The sequence below is a fragment of the Oryctolagus cuniculus genome, chromosome 14 (assembly GCF_051225735.1).
Source record: "Oryctolagus cuniculus isolate XC-2025 breed Fujian yellow rabbit chromosome 14, ASM5122573v1, whole genome shotgun sequence".
In the NCBI taxonomy this organism is placed as follows: Eukaryota; Metazoa; Chordata; class Mammalia; order Lagomorpha; family Leporidae; genus Oryctolagus; species Oryctolagus cuniculus.
This window is the reverse complement of record NC_142880.1, coordinates 66,399,091-66,414,788: the sequence shown is the minus strand read 5'-3', so window position 1 is coordinate 66,414,788 and position 15,698 is coordinate 66,399,091. Positions and strand designations below refer to the sequence as shown.

At 43.6% G+C, this 15,698-nt stretch overlaps 1 protein-coding gene and 1 long non-coding RNA gene across 8 annotated transcripts in view; one reads left to right on the top strand and one right to left on the bottom strand.

Moving 5' to 3' along the window:
• The window catches only part of MROH2B (maestro heat like repeat family member 2B), an 82,676-nt gene that overhangs the window by 11,425 nt on the left and 55,553 nt on the right, over positions 1-15,698 (top strand). Inside the window, exons 7-13 of the mRNA XM_089313160.1 lie at positions 5,715-5,855; positions 6,161-6,253; positions 6,343-6,412; positions 8,234-8,347; positions 9,984-10,057; positions 11,556-11,678; positions 13,107-13,220. Coding sequence (XP_089169286.1) covers positions 5,715-5,855; positions 6,161-6,253; positions 6,343-6,412; positions 8,234-8,347; positions 9,984-10,057; positions 11,556-11,678; positions 13,107-13,220 — 729 coding nt within the window. The remainder of the gene's footprint in view (positions 1-5,714; positions 5,856-6,160; positions 6,254-6,342; positions 6,413-8,233; positions 8,348-9,983; positions 10,058-11,555; positions 11,679-13,106; positions 13,221-15,698) is intronic.
• Positions 1-15,698, bottom strand: part of LOC149122367 (uncharacterized) — a 205,609-nt gene that overhangs the window by 177,807 nt on the left and 12,104 nt on the right. The gene's annotated exons all lie outside the window — the stretch shown is intronic.

Genomic DNA, 15,698 nt, shown 5'->3' with positions numbered 1-15,698 from the left:
TTTAAAAGGTATGTTAAGGGACTTAAAGGAAGACTTAGATTCCAATACAATAGTACTGGGGGGCACTTCAATACTCCACTCTCAGAAATAGACACATCAACAGCACAGAAGATCAACAAGGAAACAGAAGATTTAATCGAGACTATTGCCCAAATGGATCTAATAGATATCTACAGAACTTTCAATCCTACATTCTTTCTTCTTAGAAGTGCATGGAACCTTCTCTAGGATTGACCACATACTAAGCCATAAAGCAAGTCTCAGCAAATTCAAAACAATTAGATTTATACCATGCAGCTTCTCAGACCACAGCAGAATGAAGGTGGAAATTAGCAACTCAGGAATCCCTAGAGAGTATGCAAACTCATGGAGATTGAACAACATGCTCCTGAAGGAACACTGGGTCATAGAAGAAATCAAAAGAGAAATCAAAAACTTTCTGGAAGTAAATGAGGATAACAACACAACATACCAAAACTTATGGGATATGGCAAAAGCAGTGTTGAGAGGAAAGTTTATAGCAATAGGTGCCTGCATCAAGAAATTGGAAAGGCACCAAACAAATGAGCTTTCAATGCATCTCAAGGCTAGAAAAACTGCAGCAAACCAGACCCAAATCTAGTAGGAGAAGAGAATTAAAATCATAGAAGAAATCATCAGGACTGAATCCAAAACATTACAAAAAATCAGCCAAACAAAGAGCTGGTTCTTTTTTTTGAAAAAATGAATAAAATTCACACACCATTGGCCCAACTAACTAAAAAAAGAGAAAAGACTCAAATCAATAAAATCAGAGATGAAAAAGGAAATGTAACAACAGACACCACAGAAATGAAAAAGAATCATCAGAAATTACTACGAGGACTTGTATACCAGCAAACAGGGAAATCTATCAGAAATGGATAGATTCCTGGACACAGGCAACCTACCTAAATTGAACCATGAAGACATAGAAAACCTAAATAGACCCATAACTGAGACAGAAATTGAAACAGTAATAAAGGCCCTCCCAACAAAGAAAAGCCCAAGACCAGATGGATTCACTGCTGCATTCTACCAGACATTTAAAGAAGAACTAACTCCAATTCTCCTCAAAATATTCAGAACAATCGAAAAAGAGGGAATCCTCCCAAATTCTTTCTGTGAAGCCAGCATCACCTTAATTCCTAAGCCGGAAAAAGATGCAGCATTGAAAGAAAATTACCGGCCTGCACCGCGGCTCACAAGGCTAATCCTCTGCCTTGCGGCACCGGCACACGGGTTCTAGTCCCGGTCGGGGCGCCGGATTCTGGCCCAGTTGCCCCTCTTCCAGGCCAGCTCTCTGCTGTGGCCAGGGAGTGCAGTGGAGGATGGCCCAAGTACTTGGGCTCTGCACCCCATGGGAGACCAGGATAAGTACCTGGCTCCTGCCATCAGATCAGCGCGGTGCACCGGCCACAGTGCGCCGGCCACAGCGGCCATTGGCGGGTGAACCAACGGCAAAGGAAGACCTTTAAAAATAAAAAAAAATAAAAAAAGAAAGAAAATTACCAATATCCCTAATGAACATAGACGCAAAAATCCTCAATAAAATTCTCGCCAATAGAATGCAACAACACATCAGAAAAATCATCCACCCAGACCAAGTGGGATTTATCCCTGGTATGCAGGGATGGTTCAATGTTCGCAAATCAATCAATGTAATACACCACATTAACAAACTGCAGAAGAAAAACCATATGATTATCTCAAAAGATGCAGAGAAAGCATTCGATAAAATTCAACACCCTTTCATGATGAAAACTCTAAGCAAATTGGGTATAAAAGAAACATTCCTCAATACAATCAAAGCAATCTATGAAAAAACTATGGCCAGCATCCTATTGAATGGGGAAAAGTTGAAAGCATTTCCCATGAGATCTGGTACCAGACAGGGATGCCCACTCTCACCACTGCTATTCAATATAGTACTGGAAGTTTTAGCCAGAGCCATCAGGCAAGAAAAAGAAATTAAAGGGATACAAATTGGGAAGGAAGAACTCAAACTATCCCTTTTTGCAGATGATATGATTCTTTATTTAGGCGACCCAAAGAACTCTACTAAGAGACTATTGGAACTCATAGAAGAGTTTGGAAAAGTAGCAGGATATAAAATCAATGCACAAAAAACAACAGCCTTTGTAAACACAGGCAATTCCTCAGCTGAGAAAGGAATTCTAAGATCCATCCCATTCACAATAGCCACAAAAACAATCAAATACCTTGGAATAAACTTCACCAAGGACGTTAAAGATCTCTACAATGAGAATTACAAAACCTTAAAGAAAGAAATAGAAGAGGATACGAAAAAATGGAAAAATCTTCCATGCTCATGGATTGGAAGAATCAACATCATCAAAACGTCCATTCTCCCAAAAGCAATTTACAGATTCAATGCGATACCAATCAAGATACCAAAGACATTCTTCTCAGTTCTGGAAAAAATGATGCTGAAATTCATATGGAGACGCAGGAGACCTCGAATAGCTAAAGCAATCTTGTACAACAAAAACAAAGCACGAAGCATCACAATACCAGATTTCAGGACATACTACAGGGCAGTTGTTATCAAAACAGCATGGTACTGGTACAGAAACAGATGGATAGACCAATGGAACAGAATAGAAACACCAGAAATCAACCCAAACATCTACAGCCAACTTATATTTGATCAAGGATCTAAAACCAATTCCTGGAGCAAGGACAGTCTATTCAATAAATGGTGCTGGGAAAACTGGATTTCCATGTGCAGAATCATGAAGCAAGACCCATACCTTACACCTTACACAAAAATCCATTCAAGATGGATTAAAGACCTAAATCTACAACCTGACACCATCAAAAAAATAAAACAAAGAAATCAATGGTTTTGATTCCTTGGAGTTCTTCAAGGAGCATGTGTAGAGTAGGAGTATGCATAAATAGAGTTCCGCTGGCATCAATGTTAAGGGGAAGCAAAGGGAAAACTTAAGATGGACAATGTGCAGTAGACTGCTGAGGGAGGAGTGTCAGACAGAATGAGATTTTAGAACCTAGGAAAGAAGAAATTTTTTAACAAAGATCTACAAAGTCCTTTGTTATAAATCTCAAGTGAGAAAATTCCATTGCCTGGAAATGGGTGATAGCTACCTAGCTGATAACACAGTCTTAAGTGTAAGTGGCTGTTGTAATCAGTCACTAAGTTTTCAGGTGGTTTGCTGCACAAGAAAATTTAACTGATACAAAAATTTCACCATTCACATTAGCTTAAAAAAACTATATACACAATTATATATTAATGATACTTATGTTTTTTTTTATTTTATTTATTTTTTTATTTTTGACAGGCAGAGTGGACAGTGAGAGAGAGAGACAGAGAGAAAGGCCTTCCTTTGCCGTTGGTTCACCCTCCAATGGCCGCCACGGCCGGCGCGCTGCGGCCGGCGCACCGCGCTGATCCGATGGCAGGAGCCAGGAGCCAGGTGCTTTTCCTGGTCTCCCATGGGGTGCAGGGCCCAAGCACCTGGGCCATCCTCCACTGCACTCCCTGGCCACAGCAGAGGGCTGGCTTGGAAGAGGTGCAACCGGGACAGAATCCGGCGCCCCGACCAGGACTAGAACCCGGTGTGCCAGCGCCGCTAGGCGGAGGATTAGCCTAGTGAGCCGCGGCGCCGGCCTGATACTTATGTTCTGAGAAATGTGTTGGTACACAATTTTTTTGCATAAATATAGATTGTACTTACATAACCTAAAACAGCTACAATATCACTAGATGATATACTCTTGTAGGACAGCCATGTATTTGCAATTCTTTATTGACTGAAACATTACTGTGAGTACATTATTAAAGATGGTGTTTGGGTAGGTGTTGCGGTACAACAGGTTAATCTCCCACTTAGAATGCCTGAACCCATATCCAGTGTCCACATCTAAGCTCCACATCTGATCCAGCTTTCCTTTTTTTAAAGATTTATTTATTAATTTTAGAGATAGAGAGAGAGACAAAGAAAAAGGTCTTCCATCAGCTGGTCCACTCCCCAAATGGCCTCAATAGCAGTATCTCTGAAGCCAGGAGCTTCTTCTGGGTCTCCCACGTGGGTGAAGGGGCCCAAGGAGTTGGGCCATCTTCCACTGCCTTCCAAGGCCATAGCAGAGAGCTGGATTGGAGGAGGAGCAGTTGGGATTCGAACCAGGGATTGTACGGGATACTGGCATCACAGGCAGAGGCTTAGCCCACAATGCCACAGTGCTGGCCCCTCTGATCCAGCTTTCTGCTAATGCACTTCCAGAAATTCAACAAGTGATGGCTCAAATACTTGGGCCCCAACTATCCAAGTGGTAGACCTAGATAGAGTTCCTGGCTGCTTGCTTTGGCCTGGCCCAAGCCAGCTGCTACAGGCATTTGGGGAGTAAATCAGCTAATAGAAGATCTCTCTCACTCACTCACTCTCCATTTCAAATAACTTTTTTAAAGATGCATTTATTTATTTGAAAGAGTTACAGAGAGGAGAGGCAGAGAGAGAGGCAGAGAGAGACAGAGAGGACTTCCATCCAATGGTTCACTCCCCAGATGGCTGCAACGGCTAGAGCTGGGCCCATCCGAAGCCAGGAGTTTCTTCCAGGTGTCCCACATGGGTGCAGGGGCCCAAGGACTTGGGCCATCTTCCACTGCTTTCCTAGGCCATTGCAGAGAGCTGGATAGGAAATGGAGCAGCCCACATGGGATGCGGTGCTTCAGGCTAGGGCGTTAACCCACTGCACCACAGCACCAGCCCCTCAAATAAATTTTAAAATGATGTTTTCAGTGGAGTCAAATTTTAATTAAAATGGATAAGAAATAAGTCAATTAAGTACATATTTTTATTTTATTTTTTATTTTTGACAGGCAGAGTGGACAGTGAGAGAGAGAGAAAGGTCTTCCTTTGCCGTTGGTTCACCCTCCAATGGCCACTGCGGCCTGCGTGCTGCGGCTGGTGCATCGTACTGATCTGAAGGCAGAAGCCAGGTGCTTCTCCTGGTCTCCCATGTGGGTGCAAGGCCCAAGCACTTGGGCCATCCTCCACTGCACTCCCGGGCCACAGCAGAGAGCTGGACTGAAAGAGGGGCAACCGGGACAGAATCCGGCACCCCGACCAGGACTAGAAACCGGGGTGCCGGCGCTGCAAGGCGGAGGATTAGCTTACTGAGCCACAGCGCTGGCCAATTAAGTACATATTAAAATATATCAGACAGTGTTTATCTGTAGATAGAGTACTGTGCATACTGTTTTCTTCATATTTGTGATTTCTAAATTTTTTTTCTAGTGGCAGACAAGAAATCTCCCATTCACTAGCTCTTTCTCCAAATGCCCACAGTGGCAGGACTGGGGCAGGCAAAATCCAGGAACCAGCAATTGGGCAGAAGGAACTCAGTTACTGAACAATCACCTGCTGCCTCCCAGCGTCTGCCTGATCAGGAAGCTGGAATTGGTAGCCAGAGCTGGGATTGTAACCCAGGCACTGCAAAATGAAATTGGGGCATCTTAGGTGCTAATCCAGATGACTGCCCAATTTCTAAATTTTTTGTATTCTGTGTTCATTACATTTCTATTTTATACTCGAAGTTATTTTTTACACCAAGTAGAAGCCAGAGGCGGATACCTACAGCTCCTGGTACTGAGAAATGTGTAAAAAGCACAGCAAAGTCTCAGACATGGTATTCGCTTGTTGCCTCTACAGATTTTGGCCATCGTTAAGGCACATGGCCCCACAGTGAGCTTGCTGCTGCACCGAGAAGACACCTATGAGTACGCCCTGAGCCAGGTACCCTGGCTCCTCACCCAGTATAAAGACAAAGAGATTGATTTCCATGTCACTCAGGTAAGATACATCAGAGATGCATCCTGCAAATCTCCTGGGGGATGGTGCATCTCCAGAGGGTCTTTTGGGGAATGTGGGGGAGCGAAGAAGGTGTTCTAGCTGGATGATGGGACATCATACAGGAAGGGAAGAAGAATTTACAGTCCAAGCTGCTGAGACACTAATAAACAGAGGAGCCATAATCAAAGAAAACTCGGCCCTGCAGGAGGTCACGGGTTTGTTCTCACAGAACTTTTCACCTTCCACATCCCATGCTGCTGCTTCATTTGCAGCCTCCAACTCATCTCTGAGCACTTCCCTTCTAGAGTCTAAAGCAAATATTGACAGCGGCTGTCCTTTACGACACTGGCCTTCCAAGGAACTTGAGAAAATCCATCTTTATCAGTTTACTCCACCAGGTGAGAAGACCCTGCTTTCCAATCCGATTGTTTAACTTTCACCGGTGTCCTGCTTTTAATATTTCCCTCCTTTTTGCCTCCCCACTCAGATCTGCAGAGTTCCAAAGCCTCCAGTAAAAGAAAATGAAATTGAAGCTTCCAGCTGTTTCCTCATTCTAGGTAGGACCCGGCATCCAAGTGGCTTTAAAAAAAAAAAAAAAAAACCACCTCCCCCGATGATGCTGACAATGGTAAAGGCTGTGCAGCCTATCACAGTTGCTATGTGGACACTCACAATATTTCTCCAGATCACAGTATTGTGTGCCTGTCTCTTTACCCCGCCCTCCCCAAGAGAGCAGGAACAGTGACCAATCATGCCTGAGTGCCCAGGACCAGTGGGTTCCAGGGAAGTAGGATTTTTCTCCAGTTAAAAGAATTTCATCCAGCTAAAAGGCCCATGAGAGTTTTGCAGGCATGGAAAGCCAAGACATTGTGGGGGGAAAAAAAAGATCTAAATGAAAGATGAAAGATCTCAGTGAGATCCAGTGGAAAGAATGGGCCATCAAAGAAGGAGGTACCTTTCTCTGAAGGGAGGAGAGAACTTCCACTTTGACGATGGCCTTGTCTAAATAATATTGGAGTTGTCGAACTCAGGAGGATTCCATAGCCTTGGCAGCTCATGACAAGAGCCTCAGGTGATTACTGAGGCCATTAACAAGAGTGTCAATTGTTAAATCAACAGGAGTCGCTGTGCACTTACTCCCCATGTAGGATCTGTCCATAATGTGTTATACTATGTGAATTAATGGTAAAACTAGTCTCCAAACAGTACTTTATACATTGTGTGTCTGTGTGGGTGCAAACTATTGAAATTTTTACTTGGCATATACTAAGTTGGTCTTCTGTATATAAAGATAATTGAAAATGCATCTTGATGTAAATGGGACGGGAGAGGGAATGGGAAGATGGGATTGTTGCAGGTGGGAGGGAAGGTATGGGGGGAAAAGCCACTATAATCCAAAATTTGTACTTTTGAAATTTATCTTTCTTAAATAAAGTTTAAAAAAAAATCCCAGAAAGGCAGGCTGGGTTGGTAACCATGAAAACAGGAAATTGCTTTTTCTTTTCTTTTCAGTAGGTGAAATAATGTGAAAATGTATCAAATCCAGTCACCTTTTCCTGTCCTTAGTCATTTTTTATCTATGTCTCTTTAGACACCAGTCTCCCTCTTTGTTTTCTTCCTGCCTTGACATAACAACCCACTCTATCACCCGGATAGAAGACCTGACAGCAGCAGTATAAAAGCCAGTGAGGTCCCAGATCAGGATACTAAAGCATGGTGCAGTTTAATCCTGGAGAACAAGAAACACAGTACTTGGCACACCTCCACTCTCCCCTAGGCACCCAAGTCTCCTCTGCTACCCCACTGTGTACCTTTCTGTTATGTTCCACTTCGCCCCTTGCGGGCTCCTCTATCTCCACACTTTGTTTTCTCCTCTTCCTCCTCCTACCCCCCCCCACCCCAATTAAGCAACTCACTTTATCTGAGAGCTTCTGAAAAAGAGTGCTGGCCTCCCGCTAGGCGCCTCTTCACTCTTCCCTGCTTCCCGGCAGCTCTTCCATCGCAGCTTGCCGGTCCCCAGCCAGTCTGCCTCCGTCTTCACAGGGTGTTCTCACTGAGCCTCTGCCTGTGGCTCTTCTCTTTTCTGAGAAGAGCTCCAGCCATAGTTAACTATGGCCTACTCTAATGACTTCTCTCAACTTGGTTACATCCACAAGACCCTACTTTTCAAAGGAGGTCACATTCACAGGTAGGAGGTATGCAAACCTCTCTTCACGACCAAACTGCTTAATTTATGCTGTGACACGGAACATCATGACACCAAATTTCTAGTTAGAGTGACTTTTGACAAGGTCACAATAAGATGCCTCTCTTTCCACTCATAAGCGCTTTCCCTGAGATCAGAGTGCTTACAAAACCATTATTTCTTAAACCTGCAGCCCACTCCAACCCTGCAGACCTCGTGGAATTTTTTGATGAACAAATAAGAAGTAATAACGAAGTCATACGACTGGGAGTCCTGACTCTGTTAAGATCAGCTATCAATGCAGAAGGTAGGCAGCAGGGATTGAAGCCAGAGTGGTTGATTTCATATCAAAAGTGAACTAAAGCGTCTGCATATCTAATCCCATCCAACACCCTTCAGATTTTTACCTGACACCATGTGCAAGTGCAACTGTCTTCTCAGTCTTCTCCAATCTCCTACATTTAAACCACCACTTTTATTTACCTCTCAGCTTTTGTGACACCTAAGGGTACACCCAGATGAGAAGGATGAGTAGAACTGAGAATCAACTTTAGGGGCCGGCACTGTGGCGCAGTGGATTAACGCCCTGGCCTGCAGTGCCAGCATCCCATGTGGGCACCAGTTCTAGTCCCGGCTGCTCCTCTTCCTATCCAGCTCTCTGCTATGGACTGGGAAAGCGGTGGAGGATGGCCCAAGTCCTTGGGCCCCTGCACCCACATGGGAGACCTGGGGGAAGCTCCTGGCTTCAGATTGGCGCAGCTCTGGCCGTTGCAGCCATCTAGGGAGCGAACCATCAGACTGAAGACTTCTTTCTCTTTCTCTCTCTCTCTCTCTCTCTCTCTCTCTCTCTCTCTCTGCCTCTCCTCTCCCTGTGTATCTCTTTCAAATAAATAAATAAATCTTTAAAAAAATCAACTTTAAAATTTAGAAGATCCAGTTGGTTGGTGAAGTGGCCTAATATTCAAGAGGTGGATGGGAGAAGTGTGCAATTCTCCAGAAACCGGTACATTTAGAAAAGAGTAGGATTTAATGAATTATTTGTTTTATTGGTTCCAGCAAGCATATATTTTTTTTTGACAAGCAAAGTTAGACAGTGAGAGAGACAGAAAGGTCTTCCTTCCATTGGTTCACCCCCTAAATGGCCACTATGGCCGGCGCACTGTGCCGATCCGAAGCCAGGAGCCAGGTGCTTCCTCCTGGTCTCCCATGTGGGTGCAGGGCCCAAGGACTTGGGCCATCCTCCACTGCCTTCCCAGGCCACAGCAGAGAGCTGGACTGGAAGAGGAGCAACCGGGACAGAATCCCCTGGTGCCCCAACCAGGACTAGAACACGGGGTACTGGAGCCGGAGCCGCAGTGCCGGTCCAACCATATATTCTTAAAATACTGAATGCTTCTTACTATTAATAGCATATTTAATTATAATTGGCCACTTTTTTCATGAAATATAAAATGCTGTATCATAAAATTGGTATCTTAGATTCAATAATATAAAAATTCATTTTTGTATGGCATGATAGTTTTTAAAAATCCAGTTAGCACTTTGATTCACTCAAGAATCAGCTTATAAGAAATATGAAGCAGTGTCACAAAATTTAGAATCAATCTCTTGGATATGATGTATTGAAGCCACTATGGAACGTAATGTGTTAAGCAAGATGAAATAAATACGATTGGAAACAAAGAAGCAAGGGACATCTTTAAGGAGTGGGGAGAGGAATCAGGAGGGGATTAAATAACAAAATATTAAGTACAAGAAATTTGTGTCCCAGAAGTGTATTTATGAAAGCCATAAAGTTTATATACCTTAAATTAAAGTTTCTGGGAAAAAAATGTACAGGAGATCTTGTGATTATAAGCCATAAATTCTAAAAGGTGTTCATTAACCCTAAAACATATTTTCCCACTGAGTTGGGCCTCTCAGTTCCTCCCTCTGTCTTTCAGAGCCCAAGCTGAGAGATCACATCATTTCAATTGAAAAAATGGTCAGAGTCATCATGGGTGACCTCAGTAAAAAAGTAAGACAATGAACACTTTTATTTCATTACTGGTAGTTTTAAGAATGAATGAAATGATTGACACTTTAAGGATCTATGAGACTGCTTTATAAAGAACTAGTAATCAATCTTTCCAGAAAAGAAACTATATCAAGGTAGAGTCCTGAAGTACACACAGCACAAGAGCTTCTCTTTGAAGAAAAGACTTCTTCCAGAGCATCACTATGCTCTTCAGATAATTTAAGATGTAGTTGTTAATTATGAAGAGAATGTGTCTTCCTCCAAACTCTAATAACCTTGGAATAGATATTCTGTTTTTCCACCAGGGAGCACCTATAGCAAGTCTTGCACATAGCTGATTAAACAAATAATCAGGAAATATTGAATAAAGTATTCCATGTTAGGGGAGGCAGAACTTAACACTGGTACAAATCAAGAAAAATGAGCAATTAGTGTATTTCTTGTATGAAAATGGCACTTTGTATAGAAAGAAATCCTATACAGAAGTCAATGAAGATGAAAATCCTCTCAGTTTGGTCACAGTGACTATGCTTAAAAACATTTAAGTTTTGTAATAAATAACAGTGAGTGATTATATATATATAAACCTGGCCCAACAGCAGACCAAGTCAACAACAAAAAAAAATTCAATTAAAAAAGACTTTAACATGGAAGCAAAGAGCACAGCTGTTCTAAGCAAGGCCAGGTCTCCAGGCAGAATACAGAGGCTTACCTCTTCACCCCTGCCTTGGAAGACTATCATGTAATTTTTATGCTTGGGCCACCATACAGCCCTGATTTTCTGCTCAAAGTATTCTTTTCCACTCCCATTAAAACATACATTCACTAAGGGATTCAATTTTATCTTTGTATTCTCCAGAGAAGCAATCTAGTAAATAAATATAACAACATTTTTAAAAATATGATACAAGTTCATAATTCGTGGGGCCATATATATTCTAAAATTCTCAGTTTTTCCTGAGTGACAGTAACCCACAATCTAAATTCATTAATATTTCTTCAAGAAAATGCATACATATCCATACTACACAGGATAAACAAAGACTGCTAATAGCTATACAAGAGTTCAGTTAGGGTTTTGACACCAAATGAATCAGCACCAAATTTAATAAACAAAATTCCAGTTTAGAACTGCTTGGACTTTGAAATTGAGTAACTAATTATGCTTGGCCCAGCAATCGATTGTGCTTTTACAGAGTATTTTATAAGTGAGACACTGTTTTCAGCAGCTCCAAATGACCAACATGTCATAATAAATAGTAACAGAAGCTATGTGCTGGGAGCTGAGGAGAAAGACCTGGTTACAGAGAACATTTTCAGGGTTTCTTAAAACATAAACTACAGGTCACTTCCAGCACCGTCTATTTATTGAGGCATTATTCAGTGTGTGCTCCCTTTTGAAAAGATTCCCACTAAATGATCCACGCAAGTTACGGAACAGGAGAAGGTCAATTTCCATTCTTTAACAAACGGTAAAATCTTCTGCTTCTTACTCTAGGTAAGAAATTCCATCCTCCTCCTCATCCAAACCATGTGTGAGAAGTGCTACATTGAAGCCCGGGAAGGCTGGCCGCTCATCGATTATGTCTTCTCTCAGTTCGCCATGTCCAACAGGAACCTGGTAGGGAGAGGCTGCAGTTTGACTGCTGCCCTGTAACAAATGCAGTCGATTCAACTGGCTTCACAAAGAAGGCTGGGGTATCATTCAATGGCTCATTTCAGTGTTAATTTCACTCTCATCACTCTCACTGATAATATTTTCAGCCTCAGGTTTTCTCAGTTCCCTCTCTTAGGTCTCTTTTAAACTAAGACAAGGCCATTTAAATCTGTCTTCCCTAGAGAGGTGAGGACAATGTGGCTTCCAAAGGCTTGGGCTGGGGATGGTTGGGAAAGAGGCAGAGAGTATCACGTTAGAGAAAACCAAAGGAACACCAAGCTTGTGGGACTGATGTCTTAGTCCATCAGGCTGCTAAATGGCGTGGTCTGGGTGACTTATAAACCACAAACGTTTATTTCTCACAGTTCTAGATTCTGGGAGATCCAAGATTCGTGTTCAGTAAGAACTCACACACAGTGGCTCCTCATTGTGTACTCACACAAAGGAACGTGCTAGATAGCTTTGTGGGGTCTCTCACAAGATCACCAATCCCAAAGATGAGGGCTCTTCCCTTCTGACCTAATCACTTCCCAAAGCCAGTGTAGGCATAACATCACCCTCGGGGTTAGGATTTTAATACATGAATTTCAGACCACAGCAACTGAAATCTGCTCTCATTTCCAGCAGACATTTGAAAATTTTTGCCATAGAGCATTTCCAAGGATTGTTTTGTTTTTTAAATATTTGAGAGTTCGAGTCACAGACAAATAGAGGGAGACACAAAGAGAAAGCTCTTCCCTCTGCTGGTTCACTCCCCAAATGACTGCAATGGACAGAGCTGGGCCGGTCCAAAGCCAGGAGCTTCTTCCTGGTCTCCCACGTGCATGCAGGGGCCCAAGGACTTGGGCCATCTTCTACTGCTTTACCAGGCTATAAGCAGAGAGCTGGATCAGATAAGGAGCAGCCAGGACATGAACTGGTGCTTATATGGGATGCTAACACCACAGGCAGAGGCTTAGCCTACTGCGCCACAGTGCCGTCCCTCCAAGGTTTTTTAAATCTTAACCTATCATCATTTCCAGCATCATCTATTTCTTATGACATTATTCTGTTCATGCTCTCATTGGAAACAGTTCCCACTAAATGATCCATAGAGGTTACAGGAGAAGGGAATGGCAAAGGACCAAAGAGAGAAAGGAAATGCCTACCGTCCAAGAATGCTCACCATGTTTTGTTTTTCTGTTTTAGCCAGGAGCGTGCTTTACAATCCACTCTGCCAAGGGGCTCTTTCAAACAGGGATTAGATGCTGGAGTCCAAGATCCCTGGGTTCTATGAACCCTATAATTTAAGTAACTACATCCTCCACTCCAGAGTATGAGAACACCCCCATGTAAGGTTAGAGGACAGCCTTAGGCATTAATAACAAGTCACCTATCTCATCTTTCTTAAAGGAGAAACCAGTGAAAAGTAACTTCCAAGAGGATGACACAGGGGAGAAATTGGTCCGAGACACAAGCCTTGAGGTCTTAAAGACTCTGGACCCACTGGTCATTGGAATGCCTCAGGTAAGGGGTCTTTTGTCCGCACTTCCTGCTACTTTGATCTTCAGAATGCTACCATTTAGCAGTAAAAATTAGTTTGTATTCCACAAATCAGCTTGTTTATGCTCTAACTAGAGGACGTGTGCAATGATGCTGAGTACCTAGCACGCAGTAGTTCCTCAAAACAAATGTTGAAGTAATGAAAATGACGTATCGTCATAGTATGTTTTTGTTTTGTTTTTTTTGTTTTGTTTTTTTTTTTTTTTTTTTTTTTTTACAGGCAGAGTGGACAGTGAGAGAGAGAGACAGAGAGAAAGGTCTTCCTTTGCCATTGGTTCACCCTCCAATGGCCACCGCGGCCGGCGCACCGCGCTGATCCGATGGCAGGAGCCAGGAGCCAGGTGCTTTTCCTGGTCTCCCATGGGGTGCAGGGCCCAAGCACCTGGGCCATCCTCCACTGCACTCCCTGGCCACAGCAGAGGGCTGGCCTGGAAGAGGGGCAACCGGGACAGAATCCGGCGCCCTGACCGGGACTAGAACCCGGTGTGCCGGCGCCGCTAGGCAGAGGATTAGCCTAGTGAGCCGCGGCGCCGGCTATCGTCATAGTATGTAACATTTATAATAAATTTCATATATTATTTCTCTCCTCCCCTACAGTATCCAGAAATACTGTTAAGCACTCAGTGGTAATTTTACCACAGTGAAGTCCAAACTTTACCTCTTTCTCTGGGAAGGTGTCACCTATTCTCAGGCCTCCCTGGTAATCTAATTCATCTGCATTTTCTCCATTTTCCTTAGCCAAAATAGGCTGAGAAAGCATTTAGCTGCCAGAAATACAAGGCACAGCCAGGAGACAATGAGCAGAGCACTCTTTGGTCAGAGGCTCCATCTAGGATAGTATGTGGTTGACTTATCAAGGTTATTTACTTGAAAGGTAGATTTCAGGACCATATGCAAGTTCTACCAGATCAACATGTCTGGACATGGAGCCCATGAGTGCACAATAAAACAAGTTCCGGTATTTCTGAGTTATACTATAGTTTAAGATATTCTGATTGGAGCAATGGGGATGGAGTTTTGCACAGCAGTTAAGATGCTGGCTTGGAGGTTGGGGGATGGTGGCAGATAAGACGCACTGTGAACTGTTAGGCTAAGCTTCCACCTGCAGCACCAGCATCCCATATGGGCACCGGTTCATGTCCCGGCTGCTGCTCTTCCAATCCAGCTCTCTGCTAAGGCCTGGGAGGGCAGGGGAGGATGGCCCAAGTGCTTGGGCCCCTGCAGTGGTGTGGGACACCTGAAGGGAGCTCCTGGCTTCAAATGGGCCCAACTCTGGTTGTTGCAGGCATTTGGGAAGTGAACCAGGGGATGGAAGACCTCTCTCTCTGAATCTACCTCAAAAATAAGTAAATTTTTAAAAAAATTTTATTTCAGAGGTAGAGTTACAGACACAGAGAAGGAGAGAAAGAAGAACAAGTCTTCCATCTGCTGGTTCACTCCCCAGATGGCTGCAACTAATGGAGCTGCACCAAGCTGAAGCCAGGAGCTTCTTCCAGGTCTCCCATGCCAGTGCAGGAGCCCAAGTGCTTGGGCCATCTTCTACTGCTTTCCCAGGCCATAGCAGAGAGCTATATGGGAAGAGGAGCAGCCGAGACTAAAACTGGTGCCTATATGAGATGCCAGTGCTGCAGGCAGAGGAATAACCTATGCACCACAGTGCCAGCCCCAAAAACAAGTAAATTTAAAAAAGAAAAATGCTAGGTACCAGACCTTTAAAAAAAATACTGCTTGGAAAGACTACATCCCACATTGGAGTTTGGTTTGAGTTCCAGCTACTCTGCTTCCTATCTAGCTTCCTGATGGCAGGGGAGGCAGAAGATGATGTCTCACGTGTCCCCACCACCCATGTAGGAGATCAGGATTGAGTTACAGGCTCCTGGCCTCAGCTATCCCATGCATTTGGGGAGTGAACCAGCAGCTGGAAGATTCCTTCCCACCTCCACCACTACTACCATCACATTCACCTTTCAAATAAAAGGAAAGGCTGTTTCACTTTTTAAAAACCTTTGATCCAGAAGTAAGCCATCAAGCAATTGTCTAAGGTCAGTCTCTAAAGGGCCTGAAACACCAAACTGTTGTCCTGTGGTTGAGGAACCGATGAAAATTTTAAGTGCTCAACATTGAAAATCACGACAGGAACTCATTGAATTGATGTGTGGGTCAACTAAGAGCAGAGACAACATACACGTGATCCAATCAACTCCTAGGACCTGGAGCAGCATCACAATCATAGGAATTAATCTTACTATGAAATAAGGATGGGGTGGGGGGCTTGGTGATTAAACACAGATGTCAAGAAAGAGCCAAGAGGCGCCAACATTGTGGCATAGTAGGCAAAAGCGCCACCTGCAATGCCGGTATACAATAGGGGCCCAGATCCTATCCTGGCTGCTCCACTACTGACCCAGCTCCTTGTTAATGGCCTGGGAAAGCAGCAGAGGG